General features: G+C 39.7%; 1 protein-coding gene across 1 annotated transcript in view; it reads right to left on the minus strand.

The window, feature by feature from the left end:
* Positions 1-4,274: 4,274 nt before the first annotated feature.
* The window catches only part of LOC139406458 (receptor-type tyrosine-protein phosphatase zeta-like), a 99,624-nt gene continuing 86,725 nt past the window's right edge, over positions 4,275-17,173 (minus strand). The window contains exons 22-30 of the mRNA XM_071149065.1: positions 16,710-16,845; positions 16,324-16,470; positions 14,076-14,169; positions 13,578-13,654; positions 13,288-13,416; positions 13,034-13,186; positions 9,663-9,805; positions 5,729-5,864; positions 4,275-5,619 (exon numbers count right to left, since the gene is read on the minus strand). Of these exons, the coding sequence (XP_071005166.1) occupies positions 5,476-5,619; positions 5,729-5,864; positions 9,663-9,805; positions 13,034-13,186; positions 13,288-13,416; positions 13,578-13,654; positions 14,076-14,169; positions 16,324-16,470; positions 16,710-16,845 (1,159 nt within the window). The 3' untranslated portion in view covers positions 4,275-5,475. The remainder of the gene's footprint in view (positions 5,620-5,728; positions 5,865-9,662; positions 9,806-13,033; positions 13,187-13,287; positions 13,417-13,577; positions 13,655-14,075; positions 14,170-16,323; positions 16,471-16,709; positions 16,846-17,173) is intronic.

Raw genomic sequence — 17,173 nt, forward strand, 5'->3', positions numbered from 1 at the left:
TTAGGATAAATTGCTTTCCTTAACATAAGCATTAGGTAAGGTTTCTAAAGAGATTTCTTTCTTGACATGCAGCACCAATTACCAATAAGGTGTGCCTTTTGATATTTATAAATATGCATCCATTGTGTTTCAATGGATATTACTGAGTCAACTCATAGCCTCTGAATAAACAATCATCTTTTCCTTCCATTCAATGTAGGCCCGCCCATGCAAACTAGGCCACCAAGCCAGGGATAATTGGGCATGCAATTATTAAAAGTAAAAAAATGCAAATTAAGGTATGGATACAGCTGCTGGTCAAGACGGTGTCTGGACACTTGACCTATTTTCCCCTGAAAAGGCGCATTTCTTTTGGAGTCTTAGACGGGATTAGAACATGAAAATCAATTGGAATAACCAATTCTCCACAGGGATTATACCATAACTCCATAGAGTCGCATCTCTGTCACCGGGAATCCATAATCCAATGTCTAAGATGGATCTGTTTCTTCAAGCCACCCGTTTGTCTTCTTCCAGCACATATTGTTTAACAGCTTATCGGGCCTTCCGAAAGGTCATTCTATCATAGCAAATGGCGGAAAAACATTCAAGTTGGTTTAACTAGATGGCGTGGTCATCTCTGCTTGCTGTAAGCAACAAAGTTATACAGACCCACCACAAAGCCCCCTGATAATATTTGGGGGAAGGTTTCAAGAAAGGGTTAGACAAGGAACACCATGTGACAGTTATAGTATTTTTTAAATACTTTCTTTTATGACTTGCACAACAACTAGGCAGACAGTAAGTTCTTATTGTTTTTGACAGCATTATCTGGTTGAAACGCCAGTTTACATTTTTGTATTTTTATTTTTTTCTCCTTATGAAGTGTCAAGGAAAGTTGGACTCGTTATGAGTGAATGCAACACATTTCATATTTTCTCATTTTTTTACTCTATTGTAATGTTTTTATTGAGAGATGACATTTCTATTATTGTTGACAGATCATACCTTTTTTGATTGTTAAGGTTTAGCCTAGCTGCCTTACTATGAAATGATGTGTTATTTCAAACAACTGCTTATTAATCTGATGTGATGGGGTCAAATGGACTGTATTAGGTAGGAGGCAATAATAACTTCTGACTTAAGTTGATCATGCGTAAATAAAACGTAATTCCCTTTACATGCATGTTTCTCTCAGCCCGTATTCTGACCTTGAATTTAAGCACGAGAATAGGATGCTATTCACCCGCTTTTAATTTGGGGTGGAGATCAAAGAAAGGAAGGTGTGGCGGAGCAGCCCGGTCTCAGACTAGACATAACATAGTAAACAAATCTGGGACATGCAAATTAGTATGATATGTTAAGTTTGGTATGGTTACATTAAGGCAAAAACAAATGTAGGCTGGTTAGTCTGGGTGGACATATAACGCAAACGTCTAGCAACCTAAAGGTTGCGAGTTCGAATCTCATCATGGACAACTTTAGCAACTTTTCAACTACTTAGCATGGTACCTAACCCTTCCCCTAACCTTAACCCTAACCACTAGCCTTGCTAAAGTTAGCGAGCTAGCTAACGTTAAGACCTAGCTAGAATCCATAACATATGGTATATTTTTGCAAATTCACAGATACTATGAAAAGTTATTCGTAACAAATCATACGCAATGGGTGATGGACAGCCACAAATGAATACATACCATACGTTTCGTAACATATCATACTAAATGGAGTGTCTCGTATTTAGATACAGAATAATAAGAAATGCTCTGAGACCAGGTTGGGTGGAGGTGTGTCTACAGATGTGCTGTATTCTGACCTTGACAATGACCTAGATTCAATCAGATGAAGCGTTAACCGGCGATAGCAAACATCCGCATAGTGGATGTTTTAGAGGTGGAACTGCATTGAAGCCCAAATCATTGAGCAGCTGCTCTTGCGATCATTGTCTGGAAGCCACACCCGGCCCAACCATGTTAGAAGTTCAGAATGAGAAAGTGTAGGCTATATAGAAATAATTATGCTCAAATTGAAAAATCATTAAACAAAATAAAGATGATTTCTAATCATGCTAATTGAGGTGTAGATTACATATTGCATTCCAGTGTTCGAACTTGTAAAACAAGGATGTTAAACGGACTCCGTGCAGCCAATGGCAATGTCCGCTTTAGGTATAAGGCAGAGAGTCACTTCTGGATTTGACAGCTCTAACATAGTTCCACCAAAACAACTGATATGCTGATCTCAGCTAAAAAAGATCTGAATGAATAGAGCCCTTAATTCTCTCTTAATTCCATCATCTTTACGCGTGAGGAAACCATGAATAAGGTCGAGCGAACCTGCCGGTTCCAAGTGGAAAAAGCATCTGCTTTATCTTTTCAGATAGAAATAACGGCATTCTCCATGCACTGTCATTTATACATTGATAAGAGCTATTTATAAGACCTAGGTAAATGAGTAATCCGTTTGGAGAAGGGGATTGTAAATACACAATAGCAATTGTTTTAGATGATTCTCTTATAAGGGAGACGAATGTCAAACCAATCATGGAAGCAAACTAAAAATCATATCAACATGACATGTATTGGGGCCCCTTTTCCACAGTGAAGAAGGCTATAAAAAACAGTGCCGTTATTCAGAATTCTAATTGTATGCCCTCATATTGTGTGAATGAAATTGGACCATCCAAGCTCTAGGCTTCTGTAGGGCCCAACCTGCCAAGTGGAATGGTTTTTTAGAATGGTTTAATTATTCATTTACAAGCTCTGAGCATTTTTTTATCTAACAGTTGGTGCTAAAATGAACATGATTATGTATATATTTAGATGGCTTTCTTTCATAATGACACTACATTATTTTCCATTCATTTCTATTGGTCACAAAATGATCTGATACACAACCAAAAAAATAGAAAATGCATCCAACAAGTTTGTAATTGCTTTGCCACATTCTCTGCAGTATTACTTTAGTGCCTTGTTGCAAACAGGATGCATGTTTTGGAATATTTTTATTCTGTACCGGCTTCCTTCTTTTCACTCGGTCATTTGCGTTAGAATTGTTGAGTAACTACAATGTTGTTGATCCATCCTCAGTTTTCTCCTATCACAGTGTCGGGTTCACCTAGGGGTCATGAAAAGGGTTGTACCAAAATGTTTGATATATTAGAATAATTGATTATTCTTATGTAGTATTAATAGAAGGGGAGGGATGAAAAGACCCCTCCCTCCTTACATTTATAGGGTCCTAGACTATAGATTAACAATATATATTCATTGTAGAGGTTTCGTATTCCACAATTGTTTTTTAATTTTCTCTTTCTTATAAAAAGGCCTCTCTGAGAATGTGTGACTGTGAAGAAGGAGCTCTGCAGGGGAGTGGAGGAGATAAGACTAAAATAATCAGCTTTGGGGAGTGGACGTTTACTGCTAAGTTTTAGATAACACTAAAAGCCATTGTTTATATAGGGTTTTGGTCTCAGGAGTAAAAAGGTAATGACGTAGGTAGTGACATCACCAGGATAGACTAAGGGTGTAACAAAACAACTGGATACTTTTTGTTTGATGCAGAACTTTCTCAGAAACATGCAATTGCATTAATAAAGGTTTTTGAATGATTTAATTAAAGATATTGTCATAATGCTAATTTCATCAATGAACCAATGATTGACAAGGACGTAAGGAAGGAACAACAACAGCCATTAAATGTTGTAACTGTTTTAAAGTCACCATTGGCCTCATGGTGAAATCCCTGAGCAGTTTCCTTCCTTTCTGGCAACTGAGTTAGGAAGGACGCCTGTATCTTTGTAATGACTGGGTTTATTGATACACCATCCAAAGTGTCATTAAGAACTTCACCATGCTCAAAGGGATATTTTTTTTAACCCATCTACCAATAGGTGCCCTTCTTTGTGAGGCATTGGAAAACATCCCTGGTCTTTGTGGTTGAATCTGTGTTTTAAATTCACTCCTCGACTTAGGGACCTTACAGACAATTGTATGTGTGGGGTACAGAGATGAGGTAGTCATTCAAAAATCATGTTAAACACTATTACTGCACACATAGTGAGTTCAGGCAACTTGTGACTTGTTATGCAAATGTTTACTCCTGAACTTATTTAGGCATGCCATAACAAAGGGGTTGAATACTTATTGACTCAAGACATTTCAGCTTTTCATTTTTGATTAATTTGTAAACATTTCTAAAAAAAAAAATATTCCACTTTGACATTATGGGCTATTGTGTGTAGGCCAGTGTGAAACAAAATCTAAACGTAATCCATTTTAAATTCGGGCTGTAACAAAATGTGGAAAAAGTCAAGGGGTGTGAATACTTTCTGAAGGCACTGTAGATGGATCCCTGACAAAGGCCATTGCAGCCGAAACGCGCCAGAGTAAAAAAATAAAATAAATCGTTCTTCCATTGAACATGCCCTACAAATAAAGGCATTTTAATTATATGAAGAGTGCCTTGGTCCTCCTTTCTTTTTGTTGGCCAATTTACCAAAGAGCACCTTCTATTTACAAAGACCTACTATTGTGTACTCTAGCAGCGCTCCCCTTTTTTTCTACAAACTCTTCATTGTACAGAACACTACAAAAAAAATACAGAACACTACAAAAACTCATTCCTTGAATTTTCTTTCACTTGTTTAATCCTGTCTAATCCTCTAGCAATGTTTAATGTACAGCTAAAAAGTGTCAATACCCCATGCTTCATATTTAGTATGTTACAAAATACAGAACACTAATATTAAAACATAAAAAATATTTTGACTAAGTTAATTTTAGAATGCAGCCATACATAAAAAAATTGACAAAAATTGTAGTAAAATATAAAAATCTAGAAGTATAAATAGAAATTTGGTCCATTGACTTGGTTGCTATAATATTATTTACATATTAGATGTATTATTTCATACCATTATGCTATTTTTGACTTCAAAAGCTCACTGTTGCTACAAACAAAATAGCATATTCAATGTTAGACGGAATAATTAGTTGCTCAATGCATTGACTCAACAAAAAAATAGGCTAACAAAACATGTTTAACGTAAAAAGTAGCATGTTCCCTTTTTTTTTGCTTACTGAAAATAAATATGAAACAGAGTAAAGCAAATATCTCAAGACAGCAGTATCAACAAAACATCAGAAAAGTTGACTTCAATTGTATGAGAGCCATTACAAGGTCATAGGGTATCATGTCCAGCGGTCTGGAAAATGCATTCAAAGACGGAGAACAGAAGAGAGGGTAAACAGGCAAAGCTGCAGTTTTTAAAAACAGAAAACTGTGAGATAGGCGAGAATACATACTGACAAGTTAGGGGCCCTGTTGCCATAGGGCGGCAGGTAGCCTAGCTGTTAAGAGCGTTGGGCCAGTAACCAAAAGGTCTCTGGTTCGAATCCTCGAGCCGACAGGGTGACAAAATCTGTCGATGTGCCCTTGAGCAAGGCACTTAACCCTAATTGCTCCTATTCTACTAAGTGACTAAAATGTAAATGGTTACACCAGGGACTCAAGGCTCTCTGCTGTGCTGGCGGTGCCTCCTGGGACTGTTCCGTTGTTGTCTGAGGACTGGAGCATCCTCTCATCCTCCTGTGTGCCCACCAGACTCAGCATGGCTGTGTATAGGAACTGATACTGCTCCTGAATGAGAAATGGAATAGAGAAACTGTGCTGTTGAAGGGAGAATGTTGAGACACAAAATGGTCACAGTGCATCAAACAGGTACAGTCGGTGCTTCAGATTGACTTACAACATCAGTGAAGGTCCTGGGCCTCATGAGGTTGAACATCTTGGCCACCTGGTACACGTCCACAGAGCTCTCCGCCTCTAGTTGGCGCACCAGAGTAGACAGGGCACAGAAGGTTCCCGCAGTAACACCGCCAACCCTGCAAAATCAGACCCACGCCTTGAAGTGGTGGTAAAACTGACCTTAGGGTGTCCAACTAAAAACTATTTTCAAAAATAATATGTTCATTGTGTAGATACTCCTCAAAAGTTATTGGTATTTCTACCCTTGTAGGCTAATGTGCCTAAATCAATGGAGGACAGAGAAAGAAAGTGGTAAAAAAAAAGTTAAATTGCATCGCATCAGCTAGGCTGGATTCTGTGCAAGAATTAAGGCTACTGGCTACCTGACAGGCTCACTTTCCCGTTGCACTTGTAATCTTCTCGAATCCGCAGGACATAAAACAATATAAGATAGACATCCACTTTGAGACATGTATTTTCATATTTTAGTAATAGATTTTCCTATTCATTCAAAATCTCTGTTATTTTTCGAAGATTGATCACAAAAAAAAATATATCTATGAAATACTGAGCATGTGCCAAGCTTCTTATTTTCAAATCCTTTTACATTTAATTCAGCTTGTCATGCTAATGTAGCTTTTTGCGACCGGCGGAAACATCTTTGAAGACAAGGACCACAAAATGTAAAATCCTCAAGTCGTTACGAGAAACCTGCTCTACTATGTCAACAGATATGTCAAATGATCGGTCTTGAAAGGCTCCTTAACAGCTTCTACCCCCAAGCCATAAGACTCCTGAACAGCTACTTGGCTACCTGGACTGTGTGCATTGACCCTACACACCCCCATTTTTACACTGCTGCTACTGTATGTTTATTATCTATGTATAGTCACTTTACCTCTACCTACATGTACATGTTACCTTGACTATCCTGTGCCTCCCCCTCCCAATAGCATCGCTACTGTTATTCTATTGTTATTTTACTTTATATATTTTCTTCACATTTTTACTTCAGTTTATTTTAGTAAATAATTTATGAACACTTTTTTTAATTGCATTGTTGGTTAAGGGCTTGTAAGTAAGCATTTCACTGTAAGGTCTACACAGGTTGTATTTGACGCATGGGACAAATACAATTTGATTTGATTTGAAAAGAGGTCGGTGCTTATTATCCAACATATTAGGTTATGAAATCCGAATTCTTGGATATAATGTTAATGATATGTTAGAGAAAGACCCCACTGAATGATTCAGAACATGAATAATCATATTTGCCTTGGTAAAATGTATTTTGTAACAATAGGAAATTAAAATTAATCTCCAAAGTGTGTCGTCACCCATTATGGGCAGAGTGGGTGAAGCCCTACCTTGTATATCTTAAGGGCTCCCGAGTGGCGCAGTGGTCTAAGGCACTGCATCTCAGTGCTAGAGGAAATCCAAAATTCACTACAGACCCTGGTTTGATTCCAGGCTATATCACAACCGGACGTGATTGGGAGTCCCATAGGGCAGCGCACAATTGGCCCAGCGTTGTCCGGGTTAGGGTTTGGCCGGGATAGGCCGTCATTGTAAATAAGAATTTGTTCTTAACTGACTTGCCTTGTTAAAATTTTTTTAACTCTTGTCATATTAGCCAAGGGCTACGCCAAACTGGAGTATAGAGTACTAATCCTGTACGTCTTTAGTGAACCTTTACAGTGTTGTCTGTCGTTAAAGCAGAGAATTAAGCGCCCTTTAACCCTTAACCCTTTAACAGGCAGTTTGAAATGAAATGAGACCCTATGAAATTTGTTTGGCATATTTTATCATCTCACCCAATGTAAAATTATCATTTGGTTTTCATTATCAGATTCCATATATTTTTAAACACGCATTCAAAGATGGAAGTGAACGTGAGCAAAACCAAACTTGATTTACCACAATGTTTTTGTACAAATTGTGTATGAAATGGGAAATTAGAATGTAAATGTTGTTTACCTGTTAAACATAATTTAAGAATGATTAAATTACGAATATGTTGTTGTTTTACAATTTTAGGAACTCTTAAAAAAAAAAAGAAGCTCTACCAGGGTGAAAGAGTTGTCCATTAAGCTAGACTACAGTGCATTCGGAAAGTATTCAGACCCCTTCACTTTGTCCACATTTTGTTATGTTACAGCCTTATTCTAAAATTGATTACATTGTTCTGTTCATCTTTTCCTCGAATCCTGACTAGTCTCCCAGTCCCTGCTGCTGAAAAACATCCCCACAGCATGATGCTGCCACCACCATGCTTCACCGTAGGGATGGTGCCAGGTTTCCTCCAGATGTGCGCTTGGCATTCAGGCCAAGATAATCTTATTTATCATGGAATGAGAATCTTTAGTTGCCTTTTGGCAAACTCCAAGCGGGCTGTCATGTGCCTTTTACTGAGGAGTGGATTCCGTCTGGCTACTCTACCATAAAGGCCTGATTGGTGGAGTGCTGCAGAGATTGTTGTCCTTCTGGAAGGTTCTCCCATTGCCACAGAGGAATTCTAAAGCTCTGTCAAAGTGACCATCGGGTCACCTCCCTGACCAAGGCCCTTCTCCCCTGATTGCTCAGTTTGGCCGGGCGGCCAGCTCTACGAAGAGTCTTGGTGGTCCCAAAATCTTCCATTTAAGAATGATGGAGGCTACTGTGTTCTTGGGAACATTCAATAATGCAGAAATTTTTTGGTACCCTTCCCCAGATCTGTGCCTCGACACAATCCTGTCTCGGAGCTCTACGGACATTTCCTTCCACCTCATGGCTTGGTTTTTGCTCTGATATGCACTGTCAACTGTGGGACCTTAAATAGACAGGTGTGTGCCTTTCCAAATCATGTCCCATCAATTGAATTTACCAAAGGTGGACTTGAATCATGTTGTAAAATCATCTCAAGGATGGTCAATGGAAACAGGATGTACCTAAGCTCCATTCCTTTAAAGGTGTACTATGCAGAAATAGCTCTGCCATTTTCTGGTTGCTAAATTAGAATAGTTGGCCTAATTTCAGTTTATGTGACAAATATTGTCGTGGGATTATTTTGGTCTGATAAAATTCATTTCAAATCCCTATCATTATTCACTATCTTCTTGTTATATTCTATTTGTTTCACAATCAAATCAAATAGTTTCCTAGGAACGCGAAGCGAGGCGGCCATCTCTGTCGGCGCCGGAAGTTGAACATTCATGTCAATTTACTGGTATTCTTATCATATCATATAAACTGTAAACGCCTTAATTTACATGCATTCTCATATTTTAACACACACATTGATCATATATAATTAATACTTTATATCAGTCCTCATTTAACTAGGCCTTTCTTCCATTATGAGTAAATGAAGCCGACATAATGTAAATTCAAGTATCATATATTTAGATGATTTAAACAGTCTATCCAAATTCCAATACAACATTTGTTTACTTTAATTGGGAAACTCCACCGGCTGGTTGAGATATTTGTGATGCATTATCTATCAAAGTTGTCATGCAACAAATTCAAAAACAAATGCAACAAATTCTTCATTTATAGCCTATACTGAGGATAAATACACATACAATCCTTTTTATGAATAGTTTTTATTGGTGTGCAAATCTTAAGACAGGATTGTCTAAATTGTCTAAATTGGCACTCAGCTCAAGATAGGTATGTACTCTATCTCAATACTCTTGAAACACTATTTTTCCCTCTCTTTTCTGTTAATACATTCAAGATGATCCACTCTGAGACCTTAATTTAAGAGGATAAGAAGATATGTCCAAATGTGCAATACTCTTAATATTTATTGGAACTGAAACACTGTACTGATCCAGGCCTATTTAGACAATTTAGGGTTGCACTTTTGGGACTGTTCCATTTGTTCCAGGTTTGGAGTGGAGATGACCTTATTTCACAGATACATAATCAGTAAATCAATAGAGAGGTCTTACTGGTCGTGGACCACCGTGGGGCCCTCCTTGGAGGAGCTCTCCTCCTTCACCAGACTGAGCAGCTCAAAGGTGCTGCTGATGGGGCTGTCCGGGTTGGGCCAGTGAGGCGCCCGGTAGTGCCTCACTTCCAGAACATAGTCATCCTGGCCCAGAGGGAGACAACAACACACAATCAGATCTCCGTTCTAGGGTTGCACATGTTGGAGAAAATTCCGAAGTGGAAACTTTCCGTGGGAATAAACGGGAATATATGGGAATTAATGCAAATTAATATTAATACCATTTAAATGTAGATGTTTTTTGCATTGGATATATTTACCATATCATATGGAGACAGAAACATAAACCTTTTACCTTAAGTAGACATAATTGCAAATAATTAAATCCTTCCAATAGAAATTAAAACTATTTAGTTATGAATTAAACTTTAATTAAATGAGTTGACTCTTCACATGGGACGATTTTACTGAACAACAAAAGAAGGGGAATATTGAATGATCCATCGCATCTCCCAAAAACATTATCAACATACATCTGTAAAATGATAGTCTAGAAACTAAAGCTTTGGTGTTCTTCCTCTCAGGCTTCCATGTCTCCTCCCTGGACCTCCTCAATGTCCACCTCTTGAACATCAGTCTCTGAGGCCTCATCTTCACTGTTACTTTCCAACCTCGATGAGGACGTTGCGATGTCGCCGAAGACGCTAGCTTTCTAAGTGCCATGTCTCCCCGTGTTATTGAAAGAGTCCAGGGGCATCAGCTGTGTAGCCGAGTGATCATAGGGTTCAAAGAACAGCAATAGTGCTTTCCTCACCATCAAAGAACAGAAAAGTGCTTTCCTCACCATCAAAGAACAGCAATAGTGCTTTCCTCACCATCAAATAACAGCAAAGTGCTTTCCTCACCATCTTAAATAAGCATGCCCCATTAAAAAAATGTAGAACTAAGAACAGATATAGCCCTTGGTTCACTCCAGACCTGACTGCCCTTGACCAGCACAAAAACATACTGTGGTGTACTGCATTAGCATCGAATAGCCCAAGCGATATGCAACTTTTCAGGGAAGTTAGGAACCAATATATACAGTCAGTTAGGAAAGCAAAGGCTAGCTTTTTCAAACAGAGATTTGCATCCTGTAGCACAAATTTCCAAAGGGTTTGAGACACTGTAAAGTCCATGGAGAATAAGAGCACCTCCTCCCAGCTGCCCACTGCACTGAGGTTAGAAAACACTGTCATCACTGATAAATCCAATAAGCATTTTTAACGGCTGGCCATGCTTTCCACCTGGCTACCCCTACCACGGCCAACAGCACTTCACCCCCTGCAGCAACTTGCACAAGCAAATTAGATGCAGTCTATCACAGTGCCATCTGTTTAGTCACCAAAGCCCCATATACTACCCACCACTGCGACCTGTATGCTCTCGTTGGCTGGCCCTAACTACATATTCGTCGCCAAACCCACTGACTCCAGGTCATCTATAAGTCTTTGCTAGGTAAAGCCCTGCCTTATCTCAGCTCACTGGTCACCATTGCAACACCCACCCCTAGCACGTGCTCCAGCAGGTTTATTTCACTGGTCACCCCCAAAGCCAACTCCTCCTTTGGACACCTTTCCTTCCAGTTCTCTGCTGCCAATGACTGGAACGAATTGCAAAAATCACTGAAGCTGGAGACTCATATCTCCCTCACTAACTTTAAGCATCAGCTGTCAGAGCAGCTTACCGATCACTACACCTGTAGACAGCCCATCTGTAAATAGCCCACCCAACTTCCCCATCCCCCATATGTTTATTTATTTTTGCTATTTTGCACCCCAGTATCTCTACTTGCACATCATCATCTGCACATCTATCACTCCAGTGTTAATGCTAAATTGTAATCATTTCGCGACTACAGCCTATTTATTGCCTTACCTGCCTAATCTTACTACATTTGCACACACTGTATATAGATTTTTCTATTGTGTTATTGACTGTACGTTTGTCTATCCCATGTGTAACTCTGTGTTGTTGTTTTTGTCGCACTGCTTTGCTTTATCTTGGCCAGGTCACAGTTGTAAATGAGAACTTGTTCTCAACTGGCCTACCTGGTTAAATAAAGGTGAAATAAAAAAAATAAAAAAAATAATACATGTTCCAACATCTAGTGGAAAACCTTCCTAGAAGAGTGGAGGCTGTTATAGCAGCAAAAGGGGGATCAACTCCATATTAATGCCCATGATTTTGGAATGGAATGTTCAATGAGCAGGTGTCCACATACTTTTGGTCATGTAGTGCATGTGTGCGCCTGTGTGCGCGTGTGCGCATGTGTGCGCGTGTGCACCTGTGAGCGCACCTGTGTGTTAGTGCGCCTGTGTGCGTGTGCGCCTGTGCGCCTGTGTGCGTGTGCGCCTGTGTGTGTGTGTGTGTGCCTGTGTGTGTGTGTGCGCCTGTGTGCGTGTGCGTGAGTGTGTGTTGAAAGTGTTCCAGTGATTAGTGGTGCATATGTCCGGGTCTAAACTGTGTGAAAAATAACAGCTGTGCTCCATTGAGGCATGGAGAATATGTATTGAATTTCCACTCTTCTCACTGGCCATTTGGTTTTACCATGGGCTAAGATCCAGGAAGAGATAAGCAGAACAACTCCATGGAATAAGCATTTCCTTGTTGCTATATATTACCTCTTTGTATCAATTCAGTGGTTTAATGGTTGTTTGGGTATAGACACAGTGTTAACATTTTATGAGCAATAGCGACTGGTCCATAGTGTCTGGTGCATAGTGACTGGTCCATAGTGTCTGGTGCATAGTGACTGGTCCATAGTGTCTGGTGCATAGTGACTGGTCCATAGTGTCTGGTGCATAGTGACTGGTCCATAGTGTCTGGTGCATAGTGACTGGTCCATAGTGTCTGGTGCATAATGACTGGTCCATAGTGTCTGGTGCATAGTGACTGGTCCATAGTGTCTGGTGCATAGTGACTGGTCCATAGTGTCTGGTGCATAGTGACTGGTGCATAGTGACTGGTGCATAGTGACTGGTCCATAGTGTCTGGTGCATTCTACGAAGCTGATATTTTAGTTATGATCCCACAGTCTGTGGCCAATGTAGTTAGTCTGTTCTATGTAGTTGATCATGTTAGTGTGACTTATCTTACTTATCAAGCTGATCTCCATGGTTTTACTGATCACCCTCAGCTGATCTCCCTGGTCTTACTGATCTCCCTCAGCTGATCTCCCTGGTCTTACTGATCTCCCCGGTCTGAGCTGATCTCCCTCGGCTGATCTCCCTGGTCTGAGCTGATCTCCCTCAGCTGATCTCCCTGGTCTTGCTGATCTCCCTGGTCTTGCTGATCTCCCTGGTCTTGCTGATCTCCCTCAGCTGATCTCACCTGTGTAGCCTCAAGGATGTAGTGCTGCACCACCAGCATCTCCTCGTTGGCCAGACACATGTGGTTCTCGCTCTGCAGGGTCACTGTGAACGCCTCATAGCTGATTGGCTGCTCCTTGCGGGGCCAGTACACATATGGCTCCTCCCCCTCTGCCTGAGAACACAGATGTGGTAAGGACTTCCTGTTTGAGGCACAAAATGGCTGCCATGCATACATCAGAGGTTTTGAGTCCAGGACGACAGATAGATACCCACCAGGCTTGGTGTTCCCGGCAGTGTGACTATGACCTGAGCGTTGTGATCCCAGATCATCCTCCAGAAGTCTGTCACTGTGCCAGCCAGCGGGTTTTGGGTCACGATGAACTCAGTGCTCTGCCGGTACCCCTGGGGAACACAACCGGTGGTAGAACATTGAGACCTGAATCCAATCGCCAATATGGACAGGAAACCAAAAGTAAAATTTACTGAAAATGTGTTACTATGTGTAACTATGTAGTTAGTATCTGTCACCGTGACTCTTCTATCTAGAATGGTTGGGTTCTTACCGTGAGGTATGAGGCGTTGATGTAGTCTGATGTAGTTTCTCCAGCCACTGTGGACAGACAAACCCGTGACCTTTCATCTGGAGACAAAGCCACACGTTGTTAAACTTCCTCATAAGGTATACAAAATATAATTTTGTAGAATATTACTATTAGAATGGTTAGCTTTATCAGAGTGGCATTACTAGACATTTGTCTTAAACCAAACAAAAACAAAATGTGCTTCAAGGTCCATGCTCTCAAATAACTTCTTTGCTTTTATTTTTTTAGTACAGTTTTAGTTAGGAGGGGTTAAAGTGTGCGGGCATTTTGCTAAATGTTCTATTGAAAGTGACAATGTTGAGGTTGAGTGCTGGTAGAAATCCAACCTGAAATGTAAAAAAGGTCTCATTGTCTAAACTGTTCACAGTCGTGGTGGATGCTATTCCAAGGTCAAGAGGAGAGGAGGTTTTTAAAGTGCTGGAACCTTTCAACGTATGAACAAACCTGTCTGTAACTCACCGGGTATTAAAGAGGAGTGTCTGTTCTTCTCTCTGTTACACTCTTTCAGGGCTGCTGAGTAGTCACACTGTATGGCATTGGACGAGGATATCAGCTGCAATCACATTGGAACCAAGGAGCAGATTTTATTTGATTTGATTTTATTAGGATCTCTTTTAGTCCCCATTTGGACTAATCTTCCAAGAGTCCTTAACATTAAAATACAATTTATAATACAAACACACTTTCACATATAACACACTGTTACAAACATACATAATACACTAACATAATGACCCAATAAAAACTCAATCTAAAAACATATTGATTCTTCATCTACTATAGTCCCACAACATTTTTATATATTATATTTAAATTGTTTTTAAATAATGTTTAAACTTATATATTGAAAGGTTTCTAGTTTGCTCAGTTCATTTATTCCATTTCTTTATTGCTCTAAATCGAAATGTTCTTTTGCCCATTTATTTTTTCTGTCTGGATAACGCATAGATGGTGGACAATCTATTCCTAGTATTTACGGAATGTCTGTCTCTTACCAACTGAATACCATTGTGAATAGAACTTGGCCGTTTTAAATGATGTATATTATAAAATAAGATAAGCATGTTTTTTTTTCAATTATCTTGTCGATTGATGACCAACTAAGAACACTGCGCATGACTGCAACAGAAGAACCATATCTCCACCTTAAAACAATCCTTGCTGCTTTATTCTGTGCATTCTGCAGCCTCCTAACTTCACTAGATGATGCATTTCCCCAGACCACCGAACAATAGTTCACTTGACTCTCAACCAATGCCTGTGTTATTTGCTGAAGGATTTTCCCTGGTAAATATTTAGCTATCCTTCTGATTATGCATGCTGTTTTAATATTTTTTTTTACATAGATGAGTTATTTGAGACGACCATGATAAGCAGTTGTCTAGCTGCACTCCCAATAGTTTGGTTTCTGCCACTTCTTCAATTTGTACTCCTCCCATACTTCATTGTATCCCATGCTGTTTTGGCCTTTTCCTAGTTGAACAGACCAACATAACTTTGGTTTTCTTGGTGTTTAAAGCAAGTTTGTTTTGGTAAACCCATTTCCTGATATTCTCCAAATCTCCCTGTAAAGCTTGCTGTACCTGTAGAACAGATTGTCTTGCTGCATACATTGTAGTATCATCTGCAAATATAGTAGTTTGAGTTTCAACCAAGGCATAGGGAAGGTTGTTGGTGTATATTAAGTAGAGAAGTGGCCCAAGGCAGCTGCCCTGCGGTATTCCACAGTTTAACACATTAGGGGAAGAAAATGAACCATTGATATAGGTGGACTGTTTCCTGTCAATTAGATAAGACTGTACCCAATTCAATGCTACCTCCTTAAATGAATTAATTTTGTCAAAATAATTTCATGATCAACTAAATCAAATGCTGCACTGAAATCTAAAAAAAAAAAATAATCTAAATTATCCATAGCATTGAGCCACTGGTCAGTCATGTCAACCAATGCAGTGGTAGTGGAATGGTTTTTGCGATAAGCATGCTGATTGGCTGTAATCAGATCATTCTTTTCCATATACTCCCACATTTGTCTACTCACAATACCCTCAAATATCTTACTGAGTGTAGTGAGTAGACTAATTGGTCGACTATTGGCAGGAGTAATGGGTTCTTTGCAGTCTTTCGGAATAGGACACAGTTTCGCATGCTTCCATACATTTGCAAACAACCCCTTTTCCAGTGACCAATTAAATATGTATCTCAGTGGAACTGCAATCTGGGGAGCAGCACAGTGAAGCAAAAAATTGTCCATAAGACCATAACCTGTAGATTTACCATCAGGTAATGACTTCAATAGGTTTAACACCTCCTCCACTGACACCGTTTGTAGACTAAAAGAGCAGATCTTATTGCTCATAATATGATCATCAATCCATTGGACAATAGCTTGTTTGGAAGAATGTATGTCTACATTGTTGCTTAGTAATTTAATTTTCTGTGTAACAAAATCTGCAAAATGATTGTCAATATCAACTGGTTTTGTTATTATTAACGGTTAGTATTTAAAAATGTGCCAGTGGTTGTACCTGCTCTTTTCAGAGGACAAAGAAAGACAACCGATAGACTTATTGTTCTCCAAATGTATGTTTTACTTTTAGTTCTGCCCTTTATGCCCTACTGGAGTTCTTATGGAAAGTTTACCATTGTAAATCTACAGTAAATGTAAATACTAGCACTATGACTTGTTAATAGCATATGTCCTTACCTTAAACTGTTTCTCTAGCTGTGTCCTTCCGGAGGGCCCTGGGGTCAGGAGGTCGTTGACGTAGCTGTGGATGCGACTGGAGGGAACCTCCGTCTCCTTGCCCAAGATGGCCTCCACTAGAGCATCGTGGATGAACACATACTGCTCCTGAATGCACAGGGAAAGTAGGGATTGAAAGCCTTAGTTGGGTGTTGACATTCGTACTGTTCTGGTAAGGTGACAGGACAACTAATCTTACTGTAGTGGATCCACTGTTTTCTTGTTGGTATCAGACCTGGGTTCAAATAGTATTCTTTCAAATGATTTAGACGCATTTGATGGAGCTTTCCATTTGATGGAGCACAACCCAAAAGTGCAAACCCCTCCCATCTGGACTGAGCACTCACCTCTGTCTGTACCAGGTAGTTCCTCTGTGTGCGGATGTGTTTGAGGAAGCCCATGATGTTGACCGTGCCCTCTTCTTTGATCTGCTTCAGCATGCTATCCAACACTATGTAGGTTCCAGTCCTGCCAACCCCTGCACTGGAAACACACACACAAGAGAGGTTCACAATATATTCTGAATCCTGGTACTTTGGTTCATTATGAAATAACATTCCATGTTGAACTTATCAGCTGGACAAGGTGAAAGTGGCTGTTAAGTGATATAATGGAGGACCATGTCCATTCTATTCTATTTCTATGCGGGTCGGAATGTAAATGTACTTCCTGAATTGAAACATTCACGTATAGAAGAAGATACATCTTTTTATTGACTGAATTTAAATGGAATTTCAGTTGAAACAAATGGCCTTGATCTTAAAGCTGTTCTATACATTCTACATATCTATGCATATATACATGTTCATTC

The sequence above is a fragment of the Oncorhynchus clarkii genome, chromosome 4 (assembly GCF_045791955.1).
Source record: "Oncorhynchus clarkii lewisi isolate Uvic-CL-2024 chromosome 4, UVic_Ocla_1.0, whole genome shotgun sequence".
Taxonomy (NCBI): Eukaryota; Metazoa; Chordata; class Actinopteri; order Salmoniformes; family Salmonidae; genus Oncorhynchus; species Oncorhynchus clarkii.